Source organism: Zingiber officinale, chromosome 2A (genome assembly GCF_018446385.1).
Source record: "Zingiber officinale cultivar Zhangliang chromosome 2A, Zo_v1.1, whole genome shotgun sequence".
Taxonomy (NCBI): Eukaryota; Viridiplantae; Streptophyta; class Magnoliopsida; order Zingiberales; family Zingiberaceae; genus Zingiber; species Zingiber officinale.
Window position 1 is genome coordinate 151,659,792 of NC_055988.1, and position 16,512 is coordinate 151,676,303.

The 16,512-nt window shown below is 37.8% G+C and overlaps 2 protein-coding genes across 4 annotated transcripts; one reads left to right on the forward strand and one right to left on the reverse strand.

The window, feature by feature from the left end:
- Nucleotides 1-1,628: 1,628 nt before the first annotated feature.
- On the forward strand, nt 1,629-4,295 carry LOC122042729 (E3 ubiquitin-protein ligase SINAT2-like). 2 transcript variants are annotated; one of them, XM_042603022.1, is made up of 4 exons: nt 1,629-1,800; nt 2,403-2,611; nt 3,233-3,619; nt 3,797-4,295. In XM_042603022.1, the coding sequence occupies exons 1-4, from the start codon at nt 1,644-1,646 to the stop codon at nt 4,115-4,117; spliced, it is 1,074 nt and encodes a 357-aa protein (XP_042458956.1). In that variant the 5' UTR covers nt 1,629-1,643; the 3' UTR covers nt 4,118-4,295. The 2 variants fall into 2 exon arrangements, with proteins under 2 accessions (XP_042458956.1, XP_042458957.1); XM_042603023.1 differs by having other exon boundaries at nt 1,670-1,800; nt 2,380-2,611.
- Nucleotides 4,263-7,355, reverse strand: LOC122042731 (dolichyl-diphosphooligosaccharide--protein glycosyltransferase subunit DAD1-like). 2 transcript variants are annotated; one of them, XM_042603024.1, is made up of 6 exons: nt 7,219-7,355; nt 5,435-5,534; nt 5,272-5,319; nt 4,754-4,841; nt 4,648-4,691; nt 4,263-4,555 (listed from the first exon to the last, which is right to left on the reverse strand). In XM_042603024.1, the coding sequence occupies exons 2-6, from the start codon at nt 5,516-5,518 to the stop codon at nt 4,472-4,474; spliced, it is 348 nt and encodes a 115-aa protein (XP_042458958.1). In that variant the 5' UTR covers nt 5,519-5,534; nt 7,219-7,355; the 3' UTR covers nt 4,263-4,471. The 2 variants fall into 2 exon arrangements, with proteins under 2 accessions (XP_042458958.1, XP_042458959.1); XM_042603025.1 differs by having other exon boundaries at nt 4,263-4,569.
- Between the last annotated feature and the right edge of the window lie 9,157 nt (nt 7,356-16,512).

Below are 16,512 nucleotides of genomic sequence, written 5' to 3' on the forward strand. Positions count from 1 at the left end.
AACAAAGTCTTGGTTTGATGAACTGGACAAACTCTTGGCGGGTCGAGAAGTTGAGCGAAATCATAGAGTCGAGGCCTATAAGTGAAAATCCTAGGAGTCGCTGACACTAAGTGGAAGACCGGACGGGTCATGAATCGGACGTTCAACATGAAGTTTTGAAGTCTCAAACGTTAAGCAAAAGTCCAAACGGTCTGGAGGGTCATTCTAGCAAAAGATAATTTCTCCTGAGATGAGTAGATGAGGGCGCGTTCCTCGAAGAGGAAACAGTAGACTTCGGTCTGACCTAGACTTTCAACAAAGCTTAAATTCAGGATCGAACAGTCCGAAGGCTGTCAAAACTTGTTATTCTTTAAATATTATTTGTCTGGACTAACCTTGTTTTGTAGAAAAAGAAGTTGGGAGAAAATGGTGGTCTGAGCGCCCGAACTCTAGGTGCTCGGGAGTCGGGATGCCTTCGGCGAGTAGCAGGGTGCCTGGCCAGATGCCCTCGCGGTCCAGGTGGCCGGAGTTGCTCCAGGCGCTCGGACGGCCAAAAATTGATCTTCACAGCGAGCTGGAGCACGATAATTGGCGGACCTATATATGTCACGATCCGGGCACCTGGGGGTAGTCCGGGTGACTGAAGATGGATAACTCTTACTGAATCGAGTTTTGACGAGAGCATGCAACGTTAGTCCTGTGGGGGTGTCCAGGGGAGGTTCCAGGAGCCCGAAGTGGGCTAGAAAAGGAGGATTCGACCAACATCTCAACAACAACATTCCGAACAAGTTTCTTTCCTGCGCGCTGCTCTAGAAATGACTCGATGATGTTCAAACGCTGCTCCGACAATCGAAATCAAGAACCTTCAGTTCTGTAGTTATTGGTAACTTTTAAATATTTGCATCTATACTGTAATTCAAATATTCTTATAATATTTCAAATTAATAGTGGATTGTCCTTGGAGTAGGAGTTGTCACATACTTCAAATCAAGTAAAACTAACTGTGCCAATTATTTTTCTTTTACTCTTTCTTTCTACTGCGTTACACTTCAATTGATTTTAAACAAACATGAAAATCACGAGTATTATTCACCCCTTCTAATGCAACGATCCTACACCGCGTAATCTTTCCAAACCTACAAATTTCTTATAATTTTAAAATATGTTAAATTTTAAGAATTATTTTCCACACAAAAAATCATACAAATTGATTTATGCATAATTAAATCAACTTTCTCATTAAACCAATTGGAGATCGACTCAAAAGTCTCGACCGGACCGGCCGACCAATTTTAGTAGCTACAGATGAAACGCGAAGACCCGGTCCAATTCAACTATCAAATCTCCAAGTCAACAGGTCCACTATTAAGAATTGCAGGAAAATACTTAATTAAATAATTCAGCCATTCTCCCCCAGTAGTTTCAAAATATCATTTAAGTTTCCGATTCTATTTCATTTTGCTCCTCATTTATTTTGAGAAAACTCGGCTTTGTTTATTTTATCATTTTAAAAAATATATTCTCATATTTTTAAATCATCAAATTAAAATATAAAGAGTAAAATAAAATATTTCAAATCTAGAGAGGTTAAGTGAAAAGAATGTTAAACTTTTATTGGGGGCAGAATGAAATTTCGCCTCTTCGCTAATAATTAGAAGCCGTCGATGAATCCGCTGCTTGGCGAAGCAGCGGCCGCGTCGGTGCTCTTCCTCCCTTCTCCCTCTTCCGCCGCCGCTTCCCCTCCTCAACTCTCCACCATTTCCTTCGTGATCCGTCGCATCTTGCTAATTCCGGCTTCTCGGAATCTCCTCCGGCCCAGAGGTTCGATCTTTGCCTCCCTCTACTCCACTTTCTCGGCATCCCCTCTTACTTTGTTGGTTCTCCGGTTATGTTATCCAATTATTCGTTCTGTTATCCAATTATTCTAGAAAATTCATCCTCTATCTTTGTTTTTGAAAGCTAATTAGATTGTGTTTCCTCCTCCCCCCGATTTTAAGATGTCGGAAAGTTTGAATTTTTGTTCTTTTTTTTGCGCCTAGATCTGTGATCCATCACACTTGATTCTTACCCTTTTTGCATCATTAGTTGGGAGAAACTGGAGATTGACAAGCATGCTTCGGATTTTTTTGGGGGTTTACAATCTTCTGTTTTTGGAGCACGATTTGGATTCTCGGAGTACTTGTTATTGAAAAGATCATAGGAGAAAATATACGCCATTGGCTTTCTGTTGTGCTTGTTGGGGATAAGGAAGAGTAAAAAAAATTGAAGATTTATTCTCTTGTCTAACAAATCAAGCATTAGGATAAGTTGTTTAATCTGATTTAAGATCTAAAGTGATTCTTTATGTGTGATTTAATGAGCTAAAGTCCATAATGACCTTTTTGCATGAAATTAATCCAGAAAAAAAAATTAAAAAAATTCAGGCTTTGTGAACGACCTGTTCATGGATATCCCTGAATCCCATTCAATGGAATGCGAGTTCTCCACCGGGGATTTTGATAATGATCGCGTTCCATCTTATAAATCTTCTGCTGGTTCTGGTGTTAAAGCGAGCTTATCTTCAACCGGTAATGTGCATGAACTTCTTGAATGCCCAGTGTGCACAAATTCTATGTACCCTCCCATACATCAGGTACTAATCTGTGGATTCCATTTTGTATGTGTGTGTTTGGTGTCGTCTTATAAAGGATTGTTCATACGCTGAAAATTCATATCCATCTGTTTATATTTTAACAATATGAAATAGAACTGCACATTTCTTTTTAATATCAACTCATCATTTTGCAGCTTGAATTATCTTGTTTCTTGGTTGTTTCTGTTTGGAATTGACATTCTAACCAATATATAGATATGCAACACAAGAACCAAGTATACATCACGTTTTTTGTTGTCAAAAGATGGCTCTGATATCATGAGCTGATAGGTTTGGTGTTAAACCCTAGTAAAGATTAAGTTGAAGATTATCAAGATGACACAGTTTTACCCTTGTGTCACAACTTCAGAGATTCTTTCAACTTGTGTTTTTTGCAAATAGCCTAGACTGTATGATAATACAGTTACACATAATGGATTGAAGATATTAGCAAATGAGAACAAAATTCTTAGATTTCAAATTCAATTTTCATTTCTTTTGCCAATCTGAATATGAAGTAGTTGAAGATGGAGGGAAGCTATGTACTATGTTTTCGAATGCTATCGCAGGTGTTACTCTCATGCTTATGGAATTTAACTGGTATGTCATTCATACTTGCAGTGTCCCAACGGCCACACTCTCTGTTTGAACTGCAAAGCGAGAGTACAAAACCATTGCCCCACTTGTCGTCAAGAGTTAGGGAACATCAGATGCCTGGCTCTTGAGAAAGTTGCTGAGTCGTTGGAGTTACCATGCCGACATCAGAACCTTGGCTGCTCCGAGATTCATCCATATTATAGCAAATTGAAACACGAACAGCTTTGCAGGTTCAGACCCTACAATTGCCCTTATGCAGGCTCCGAATGCCTGGTCAGTGGTGACATTCCAATGCTCGTTGCCCACTTGAAAAATGATCATAAGGTGGATATGCATGATGGGTGCACATTCAATCATCGATATGTCAAATCAAATCCTAACGAAGTCGAAAATGCAACTTGGATGCTCACTGTAAGTTTTCTGTTTTTGATGATAACTCGATGCGTTTATCATGTTTTATGAGGGTTTGACGTCCAATTAGGTTTAAACCAAACTAAGGATAGTCAGGCTTAGTTGTGCATGTTATAGGCTCTAATATAAAATTGAATTCAAGTTGTTTTTCTTTATCTTTTGCTTCTCATACTGCAGGTTTTCAGTTGCTATGGCCATTATTTCTGCCTTCATTTCGAGCCATTCCTCCTCGGAATGACTCCTGTGTACATGGCATTCCTAAGGTTTCTTGGCGAAGACAGTGAAACGAGGCAGTTCGGCTACAGCTTAGAAGTTGGCGGCAATGACCGAAAACTCACATGGCAAGGTGTTCCCAGGAGCATAAGGGATAATCACAGGAAAGTTCGTGACAGCTACGACGGGCTGATCATCCATCGGAACATGGCTCTCTTCTTCTCTGGCGGTAGCCAGCAAGAGCTGAAGCTACGAGTGACGGGCCGCATATGGAAAGAACAATAAAACCCCATAGATATCTGTGGATTCAAAGTCGTAGAATTTATGGCCAAGTGTTTCAACTTTGATGATTTAGCATCTTCCTTTTTCTTCGAATGTACTTTAGGTTTACAATCGATTCATGCAATCTAGAACCGTTAGTTCATAGCAATTTTTAGTTAAATTTTCATAATACTATCAAAAATGTCATTGCAATGGAAAGGGAAAGAGTCTGCAATTACATGATTCTCATCAAGCGATAACCCAAAGCAAGGGAAAAACGAAGTCCAAAACTGAGTTTGATGTAAATTTTGTGAAGCCAAACTTACAAAAGTTAAGATTATTGAAAAGATCGCGAAGATTGACACCATGAAGAACACCCTAACCAAGAAAGTTGATTACCACGAGGTGGAGCACCAAGTTGCAAAGAACGAAATCAGCGAAAGCCCGTTCGGGTGGTAGATCCTGCAAACCAAATTCTTGTAGTGATTCAGACGCGACGCAGAGATCAAGTGCTTAGTTTACTCAATGATTCGAAAGAATTAGGGGATGGATACCTTGAACTCCTTGTTCTCTTTGTTGACTTGGATTCGGAGACAAACTGCACAGTGAAACATGATAAGGTTGATGATCAAAACGGGAAAAAGTTCGTTGGTTGTGTACCTGCAAGTACTGCAGTCCCTACGCAGGACAGAACGCCGGCCAGGAAAGAGTTGAAGGGGAATGATCCAACTATTCCCATGTACACCACCTGGTGCATTAGTTGAACGCTAAGATACACACTAGAAATCGATCTTATTGAATTTCCCCAACACAAGCTCTTATAACCGAAAACTGGAAGAAAAAAACAGGTAGGAACAATCCTTGGTGATTAAGTTCGGGAAGCAAGTGAAGACGAGATTCAATGTTCACAACACTCTGTTATTGCTGATGTTTTAGGCTAACATTCTAGCATACTACGCAATTTTGATTGAGAAATTGGTTGCTTTTGATCGATTAATATTTTAATGTCAATCGCATATGCTACCACATACCGCATATGCGATATGCAAAGCGATGACCGCTTGAAACCGACTTTTAAAACTTTGCTGGCAGTCAAAACTCAAACATGCTGTTTTTATCACTGAGCATTTGTGTCGAAAAGAATTGCCCAAAAGAAGAAAAAAAAGGTTTTCTCATACCTGAATTACTGCTGTAGTGATTGCATAAACCACATAAAGATCAATAATCTACGGAACAAAAATTTAGATAGAGATCAATTTGTAGACTCCAAAAAAAGAAAATCAAGTTGGTTTTATTATAAGCATGTAATTGTACATGTCCACAAGAGAATAAAAAAAGTACCTTAAGATTGGTCGGTGTGGCAGCATAAGCTGAACGCAGAGAACGAAAGAGAGCTTGGGCATCGCTTGTACTTGACTTAGCCATTTTGAATTCAAGCTCCCTGAACGTTAACATGGAAGAAGCACAATGCACTGTCAGTCTTTGGCTAAAAATACAATAAAGAAAATAACACTGAAACATAAAGAGCAATTTTTCATACTACCATAAAAGAAAAAAAAAAAACTGGGACCGGCTCTAGGGGGGCACTGCTTCACATTTTCTTTTTATAAAAGAAAAAAAAAAGATCTAAGCAAAATAGATCTGAATTGCTTTTGAGATCAAAAGAATTTTTCATACTATCATAAAAGAAAAATGGCGGTCCATTGAACATCACAGTGTTTCTAGTCTTGCAACTCATCATAGAATAAGGTCTATAAATACAATACCACATCAAATGCTTCATAAAGTACATTAGCAATAAAAATAAAAAAGCACAAATACATTTACCAAAACTTGTAAAAATCAAGCTATTATCAAGCTCAACGAGTTCTGATCTCATGCTTATAGTTGAGATAGAAATCAAGCTCAAATGAAACTTCAGCTCTTGAACAAACTTATCAAACATGTACAGAACAGACCTCTTTTAGGCAAATTTACAAGGTTGGAGACTGTTTATCAGCTTGCTTATGAATCTAAATAATATACACTAATGCAATAATGCTCATATCAGACTTGAATATTTTATTGAACTGAAACAAAAAATTTAGGGAGTCCTAATCGCACATGTTTGAATCAGTCAATTCACCCAAAAAGCGCTAACTGGATATATTTTGGTTTATAATGCATACTTATAACAGTATATTTTAAAAACCAACATGTGAGTGAATAACATCGCTAATGTTACCAAAAAACACTCAAGTATATATGCTATATAAAATCATAAAACCTCTCTACATATAGTTGTGGGGTTAGCCATGTAGGGCGCTTAGGTCAGCATATGACCTTTTTGCATAAATATATAAAATCATATAGTTAAATGATCCTAGAAACCATAAATTTATTTGTTTGTAAAAAGTATTCATCAACTATTCACGAGCTTGAGCTTCATCAGGCAAGCTTGCCTATTTCCACTTTTAGTACAATAATAAATTGAGCCTAGAAAATGTTCAAACTTGTTTGGTAATCCCAAATAAATGTCACCAAGTTCTGGTTCAACCAAATACTCACCGCAAACTGTCTATATAGAGTTTGGTTCCTTTATAACCTAAAATTTTCATGTTGGTATCATCTACAACAAGTTTCATGAATTTAGCTCAAATCTAAGTCTTAAATTCCAATGGTAACATGGAAAAATGAAAATCCATCCATACCATAAGCTAATACTACGTAACATCCCACTAAGCCAACAAATTAAACAGTAAAATTTCCATCTTTTCCGCCAAACTCGTCGATCCAGCAGAAGAAAGACGGCTTATTCCACTCTCAACATGGTGCCACAAAAAAAAAACTGTGTTCATCCTCTTCAAACTTCTGCAAAAAAAAATGTCATTCATTGCCAATTCGTGATGCACGATTGGCTGTGATTGCTTCACCTTACCTAATAACCTTCAGCCAAAGGATGGAACTTATATCAAAAGTAAAACTTTCCCACTACTCGTGCAACGACAGCCAGCTAGGGAAGCAGATCGTAATTGAACCCAAAAGAAGAGGCGAATGAGATACAATGATCAAAATTGAATCTCTTCGTTTCTTCCACCCGTAGAAATCGTGTGAAAAAGGGGGAGAAATCGGGAAATGAAACCTACCGGATACGACGCACGAGGGAGATCCGCCGCCGCCTTCTCTCTCGCGTTCGTCGCCGCGGTCGACGACGCGGAAGCCAAAGAAGAGAGGGTTTAGTAACGAGGAGAGGTACTTCTCGAACAAGTCAACATATTCACCCGCTGACGAACTTGTTCACTCGTTGGACGAAGAAATGGCCACCAAAGACCCGGGCCGGTCCGAACTGGATCCGGCTCGGGCCGTAATTGGATCAATTGGATCAGGTACCTGTTCACCTGGTTGTTGGGCTGAGTACCCTTCGGGATGGTCTAATAATTAGTATATAAGATGTTATCATCATGAGATCTGGGATTCAAATCTCAGTAAAATCGAGATAAATACCTCCCTTATGGGCTAGTCAATATTCCAAAGACTAATAGTCGTCTGTGATTTACCTCCTCCGTGTTGGTCATGGGACAGATTGACGGGGACGCTGGGGGCGAGTGTATTCGCCTTTCACCATGAGTACTCGTTGACATTGTCCGGCTGGAATCATAATTGGCCCGGCAGAGTGTCGGGCCCAACGGTTTAGGTTTTTTCGATAAATTATCAAACCATATAGATGAAGTTCTGAAATATCTAAATTATATACCTAAGTTTTAAATTTACCAAATCGCGTATCCCTCAAATCGATGAGTACCATGACAATCGATTAAAAAAATTCAATTTGTGTATTAAAAAAATTATTACTCTCAATATAGTTTGTTAAATTGATATTTGAGAGCATGAATATATTCAGGAGAACTAAATAAACATATTCGATTTTTATGTCATTTCGAGCTCTTTAGGTCCATCAGTTTAACATGTAACCAAATCCTATGTATTTGTCTAGTTCTCTTGATTATATATATGTACTCAAATATTAATTTGACACAATATATTGAAAATAATATATTTTTTAAACATGGATCAAATTTTTTAAACATATTCATATTTAAAAAAAATTATTGCTCTCAACATGACGTAAAAAATTGACAATTGAAGGTATGAATATATAATTAAGAGAACTAAACAAACACATAGGATAGAGTTTCATGTCATTCCGAGCTCTCTAAGTCTATTAGTCGATTTTAACCAGTTTCGTTAAAAATTGATTGATGCACCTAGAGAGTTTGGAATGACATGAAATCAGGTTCTATGTATTATTCTAGTTTTCTTGATTTTTATTCATGTCATCAAACAATAATTTAACAATAATTTAACTAATTAAAAGTAGTGATTTTTTAAACATAAATCAGATTTTTCGAACACATTCATATTTAAAAAATCACTACTCTTATTATAGTATGTCAAATTGATATTTAAGGGTATGAATATAATTAAAAGAAATAAATGAACATATAAAACATGATTTCATGTCATTCTAGGCTCTCTACGTTGATAAGTCACTTTTAACAAATTTCGATGAAAATCGGCTGATGGACCTAGAGAGCTCGAAATAATATGGAATCAGGTTCTATGTACTCGTCTAGTTCTCCTAATTATATTCATGCTCTCAAACATCAATTTCATATAATATATTGAGACCAGTGATTTTTTTAACATGAATGTGTTTGAAAAATCTAATTCGTATTCAAAAAATCACTACTCTCAATATAGTGGGTCAAATTGATGTTTGAGGGCATAAATATAATCTGAAGAACTAGATGAACATACAGGACCTAGTTTCATGTCATTCAAAACTTTCTATGTCCCTCAATCGATTTTGGAAAGTTTTGAAATACCCAAATCAAGTACCCAAATTTTAAAATTATCAAATCATGTACCTCATATCCATTTTGCCATTCTTACTGTTGGGATTCAATCAAAGCCCTACATTGGAAAGATTTGATAAAGATCATAGGGTTAAAAGGATGTAAGATATCTCTATTGGCATAAGACCTTTTGAGGAGAGCCTAAGAACAAAGTCATGAGGGTCTAGACCCAAAGTAAATAATATCATGCAATTGTGGAGATATGTGGACATCCTCTGGGCACAACAAATGGTATCAGAGTTATGGTCCAGACCAGATGCAATGCGGGGTGACCTTGAACGAAATTAAGGGTAGGCCCGGGGTAAGTTAGGTTGACCGAATGCTTGCAGGGAGACCTGGAGCAGGTCAGGATGACCAGATGCTTATGGAAAAGGCCCCGAAATAAGTCAGGGTGACCGGATATTCACGGGGAGACCCGGAGCAAGTCAGGATGACTGGATGCTTACGGGGAGCCCGGAGCAGGTTAAGGTGACCGAATATTTACGGGGAGGCGAGTATGTCAGGGTGACCAGATGCTCGCAGGGAGGCCCGAGGCAGGTCAAGATGACTGAATGCTCGTGGGGAGGCCTGGAGTAGGTCAGAATGATCGGATGCTTGCGAAGAGGCCCAGAGTAGGTCAAAGTGACTGAATGCTCACGGGAAGGCTCCGAAGCAGGTTAGGGTGACCGAATACTTGCGGGGAGGCCTGAAGTAGGTCAGGATGACTATATACTTGCGGAGAGGTCTGGAGCATGTCAGGGTGATCAGATGCTCGCGGGGAGACAAGTAGGTCAGGGTGACCGGATGCTCGCGGGGAGACCTGAAGCAAGTCAAGGTGACTGAATGCTCTTGGGGAGGCCCAGAGTAGGTCAAGGTGACCTGGTGCGGATGCTTGCGGGGAGGTCGAGAGCAGGTCAGGGTGACCATATCTCGCGGGGAGGCCCAGACCATGAGAGTAATTATGGTCATTTGTTTAAGGGGAGGATTATTGGGGTTCAATCAAAGTCTCACATTGAAAAATTTTGGTAAAGATCATGGGATTAAAAGGATGTAGGATATTTATATTGGCATGAGACCTTTTGGGGAGAGCCCAAGAGCAAAGTCATGAGGGCCTAAGCCCAAAGTGGACAATATCATGTCATTGTGGAGATATGTGGACATCCTTTGGACACAACACTTACTATTTCCAAACGATTGGTAGATTTGTTAATCAATTGCTACAATGTATCAATCGATTGAAAATGATTCTATAAAAATTCATTAGAGAGCTCGGAATGACATGGAATCAGGTTTTATATGCTCGTTTAGTTTTTCTAATAATATTCATGCTCTCAAACATCAATTTGATTTAATATCTTCAGAATAGTACTTTTTTTAGCATGAATCAAAATTTTAGGATTTAGATTTAAGCTCATAAAATAATTCTCAATCGATTGATATACTAAAGTAATCAATTCATAAATCTATCCCTCGATTGGGATGTACATGATTTGATTATTTTAAAGTTTCATTGTTTGGTTCGGTAGAATACAAAAATATATTTTTTTTCAAATATGTAATAGTTTGTTTATATTACTGTGATTTAAAATTTAGAGAGAACGAGTAAAAATAATTCCGACCGTTAAACTAAGGGGAGAGGAGGAGAGTTTTTATTTTTTTAAAACCATTTTTACTAATGGTAATTCAAGATATTCTTATAAAATTATAGGGGATATGTAAACAACTTAAGTAAGTGTAAATCCTTCTTTATATATATATATATATATATATATATATAATTAGTTAACTAGTGAATAAGTGTCATAAATGTAAATATATTTTAATTTTCCTTTTTAATTATAATGCATTCATTTTGATCAGTCGCTTTCTTAGTTATATTTTATAAACTGAATCATCCATAATCAATAAGATATATGTTAAAGTAGCAGACTCTGATTAAAACTTCAAGTAGACAGCTAAATAATCACTCGGTGTAGAATCAAAATTATCTTATAATATTAAGAATCTCACATAGTAGAGAAGCAAATATTCATTCTCCTATTATCCTTATTGTCACTATAACATATGAGGTATGAATTACATGCTACGATATTTTTCTCTTTACTAATAAAGAGTGTATATTTATCTTAATTTTAACATCATATTGATTTTGATCTAAACATTCCCAATATCTAATCTTCAATTTAACTCATGAATTCAAATCTAGTGTCTAGCAGATTCAATAAATAATAACTGCATTTACTTCAATCATTATCAAGTCATAAATGATCTCATCTTGATACAACTATTAATACGACATCAACATATAGGTATGTTTCCATTCACAGCTTTATTAGATGCCCCATAAGTATTGCTCTTACCTCTATTTATACTTAACAAATAGAGATAATTGTCCATATGAGTGAACCAATCTCAATCCGCCAACATACTCACCGAGATTTTATCCAAATATAACAATGCATATACACTCAATATATCATGATATTTCACATATCTGATTATCTTTACAATATGTTACATTCTACAGAGTCTCAAAGACTTCATGTATTCTTAAAATGACTCTTTAATCAATGACTTAGGAAAATGATCTACAAGCATAACACATGTAGAGATATACTAAAAAATTATATTTTTCTTATCAATAATATCTCTTATAAAATAATACTTAATAGTTATGTGCTTGCTCTTGTTGTGATATTTGAGATCCTTAGAAAATGCTATAACAGCTTAATTGTCATAGTACAATATAATATGACTCTCACTATCCTCAGCAATCTTCAGATATTTCAGGAACCTTCTTAACCTGACAGCTTATTGCACAACAGTTGAGCAAGCCACATACTCAGCTTCTATTATCGATAATGTTATACAAGCTTGTTTCTTATTGTTCCATGAGATGAGACCACCATTTAGCAAGAAAGTATAACCAAATATGAATTTTCTATCATCAAGGTCATTTGCCCAATTTATATCTGTGTAACCCTTCAGGCTTATATTAGATTCTTGTAACCCTTCAGGCTAATTCGTTCATTTAGGAAAACTCAGAATAACGCAACGGAATAAAGAAAAGAAACAAATACAATTGCTAATAGGTTTCTTTTAGTTTGTTCGGAGCCTGTGACGACTCCTACTCCAAGGCCAGCGATCTTTGATCGCTTACATTGGGCAATCACTATAGATCTGAAATTCTTTACAAATATATAAGTACAAGTGCTGAACTTAAAAACGTATTATACCAACAATAAATGATTAGGAATTGGTTCGTTGATTGTCGGGATAGATGTTGAGCGTTGTTGAGTCGTTTCATCGTAGCACGCAACTTAGAAGATTGTTGTGAATGATGATGTTCGAAGTAGCTGGCTGAGACCCCTTATTATAGCTTCTTCAAACCTGATCCAGATCCTGGAATCAAGTTTGACTCAATCCGGATCGATCGACCGATCCCCAAGTTCGGTCGACCGAACTTGCCAAATCCACCCAACCTTCCGTCTAGATGCAGTCTCTTTGGATGAGCCTTCGTTAGATCAACCGATCCCGCCGTTTGATCAACTGATCAGCTGATGATCTTCACCTTATTTGATCCGATCAACCCGGCTCGACTGAGTCTCTATCTATCCTCGGTTCAGTCAACCGATCTTGAGGTTTGGTTGACCGATCCCTCGATCGAAGTCGGTTTGATCTCTGGAAATTTGATCCTTCTGTACTAGGATTCGGTCGACTGATCCAGCCGTTTAGTCAACCGATCAGGGCTAAGTCCAACTCTACAAAACTTGTTAGTGGTTAGGGTCAATTTGTAGCTAGAGGGGGGTGAATAGCTCGTTGTACTTCATTTGCTTGCTTCATGATGATGATTTACAACAGATAGAACTTGAAGCAATACTTACAACACTAACACAAGGATTTACTTGGCATTCACCTCAAGAAGAGGTTATTAATCCAAGGATCTACACACGACACACTCTTCATTATGAAAAATACTCCTTCTCGATTATTATTGAAGGCTCATACAACACTCACACAACAAGATACAACACACGCAAGAAGAAAATACAAGAATGCAAAGTAAAACCCTCTTCTTGCTTGACCTTGTTGATGTAGATCACCTTTGAACATTGGAAGTACAACAACACTTGTCCCCAAGAACTTCCAAGAATTGGCGGAGAGTGTCGGAGAAGATCACGTGCTTGAAGAAGGCTCGAGCGGAAAAACTCTATGGAGAAGAAAGCTCGCCACGGCTTTATACTTAATGCTTTTAGGGCTCCCAAACGATTGGGCTTACTCTCAATCGATTGCCACGTCACATCCATGCAATCACAATCATCCATCACTCTCTACTTATGTAACGGTCATATCCCAATCGATTTATCAATCAATTGGAGAGATTTGAATCGATCGATCGATCGATTCAGAGTGCCTCTATGCTCTCACTGGAAAAGCCTCAATCGATCGATAGATCGATTCAGCTTTCTTGGGTCCACACGAGAAATCTAGCTCCAATCGATCGCCCGATCGCGATCGATTGGCGGTGCCCAACCAATCAGCTGATCAATTGGGGAGGCTTCTGTGCTCGCGATCCAGGCTCCCAATTTATTGGTTGATCGATTGGGCTGCTGTTTTATCGCTGCACTCTCCCAATCGATCGGTTGATCGATTAGACTTTAGTCCAATTGATCGGTTGATCGATTGACCACCCTGACTTGCTTAACTCAAGCTCAAGGGTTCCCAAATTCAACATCCGGTCAACCATGACCTGTTGGAACACCTCATGTCTAGCATCCAGTCAACCTTGACCTGCTGGGACTTCTTCACCAAGTGTCCAGTCAATCCTTTGACCCACTTGGACTTTTCTCCTCGTGCCAAGTGTCCGGTCAACCTTAACCCACTTGTAATTACCTTCTACCATATGTCTGATCACTCTTGATCCATTTGGATTTCCTTGTGCTAAGTATCCAGTCACTCCTTTGACCTACTTGGACTTCCCAACACTAGGTGTCCGGTCAACCTTGACCCACCTGGATTTCCACATGTCTGGCTTCACTTATCAGGTCTTTCCATCTATCTAGCTTCACTCACTAGAACTTTCCATCTGCTTGACTTCACTCATCAGGATTTTTACGTAGCTTCACTTACTAGAATTTTCAACTACTTGGCTTCACTACCAAGACTTTCACCTAGCTTCACTCACTAGAATTTTCACCTGGCTTCACTCACCAGGATTTTCCTACTGCCCAGCATCACTCACCGGGACTTTCCAACTGTCTGGCTTCACTCACCAGGACTTGCCTTTGCCTAACCTCCAATTAGGATTTTCCTAATCAAGTATCCGGTCAACCTTGACCTACTTGACTCTTCTTCACATCAACTAGTCAAGCCTTGACCAGAGTGGAATTGCACCAACAATCGGCTCAACCGGATGATTGCACCTGCAATCTCCACATATTGTTAAACATCAAAACCCAAACATCAAGACTCAAGCTTGAGCCAACTCAAACTTAGTCAACCTAGTCAACCTGATCTAGGGGATATTGCACCAACAATCTTCCCCTTTTTGATATTTGATGATACCTTTAAGTTAGGCTAATCTCATAGCCTCAACTTCTTCTTCATGCCAAAGTATGAATGAGGGTTTTCTTCATTTTCTCCCTTTCCTAGAGGGCAAACTCCCCTTTTGGGTAATGAAGGCCTAACTTAAACTCTACATTCTCCCCCTTTGGTACACATCAAAAACTCTTCCTCTGAAGAGTTACTCATACGTGGTTCACAACTTCACTCGTTGTTCACAACACCACAATGAAGGTCTCATACCCTTCATTGTCTTCAATGCTCATCCTTGAGCATTAACCACTTCACAATGCTTATCTTAGAGCATCCATCATTCCAACAATGAGGGTCTCATACCCTTAATTGTATCTGATGCTCATTTGGTGATCATTGAAGCTCTGATTTCCTGAAGGGGAATTTCAGTCGAAATTCAAAAATACCCTAAAAATTATATAAAATTTTAAAACTCATGAAAATTCTTGCAGACATTATTTAGGTCATATACTATCATAAAAAATAATTTTCTAAAAAATACACCTTATTTTCAAAGATTGACACCAAAATTGAAACCTTTTAAAAACTTCAATGTTTCTTCCAAGTTTTGTGTTTAACTTTTCAATAATGATTACTATCAAAAGATATCTTTCACCAAGGTTTTCCAAAGTATATTTAAAATGATTTTCAAAACCAATTTCCAATCATATTCTTTGGGCTCAATGCACATGACTTGTACATTAGCTTTCCCAACGATTGAAGTACACATAACTATGTGTTTTGATGAAATCAAAACTCAATAAGATGCACTTAAATTAATATCTTGATTTTTGTTTATCATCTTAACATCTCACTTGTATCTAATGTGCACTAAAAATACATACACGTTACTTTATAGTCTTTGTGAGATGTGGATTTTGGTTTTGCCCTAAACTAGGGATCATGCATATCTATTTAGGCATTTTAATTTATGACCATTGACCTAGGATGTCACTTATTAGTAAATGTCATTGTCCTTAATTATAAGGAATTTAAAACTAATGCCTGATGATTTTATAGCATACATCAAAATGAGTAATTTTCAAAAGAAAACATACTTTAGTTGGTATATCCATTCGCAACTAGGCAAACTTTATATTGATTAATCGATCCATCTATTTTTCTTTGAATTTTGAGAATTTATTTATTCTCAATAACATTTTGGACTAGAGTAAGATCGACTAATTCTCAGACTTGATTCTTTTTCATAGACTTTATTTCTTCATCTATTACAACTTTCCACTTTTCTCTAACTGACATTGTTAGGACACAGATGAGGGGGTGATTGGGTCAATCTATTAGAGCTGCTAAATTGATTGGCTTCATCGAGTCAACACCTTTTTGTTCTCTTCACGAAAACACTGCAATTGATTGCCTCCAATTCTCACTATGCTCTTGCGAAAAATGCTCTCAATCGATTAGCATATTTGATTAGCCTTGAGCTAATCGATTACCCAACTCTAAACTCTGAACTCGAGTTTAAGGTTCCTTTGCCCAACCCTAAGTCATCTGTGACTCGTTGGGACTTCCACTTGTCTAGTATTCGATCAATCTTGGCCTACTAGAGTTTCTTCACCAAGTGTCCAGTCTTCTTTGACCCACTTGGACCTTTTATTGCTAACTTTTCATTGGACTTTCGATTACCAAGTATTCGATCAACCTTTGACCCACTTAGACTTTCTCACCAAGTATCTAGTCCTCCTTGACCTACTTAGATCTTCCTCTTGCTAACCTTCCCGTTAGACTTCTCTTGCCTAACCTCTAGTTAAGACCAGTCACTCAGTAGACTTTTCATCATTTCCTAACATCTAGTTATTGTTGTTCCAATCAACCTCTAGGGTTTCGATGTTTGACAATATACCAATGTTGGGTTAGGTTGACTAAGGATTAATCTAAAACAGGACTTAATATTTAGAAGAGTGAAGTCTAGTCAGGACTAGAGGACTAGCAAGGTAAGTTCTAACCGAAGGT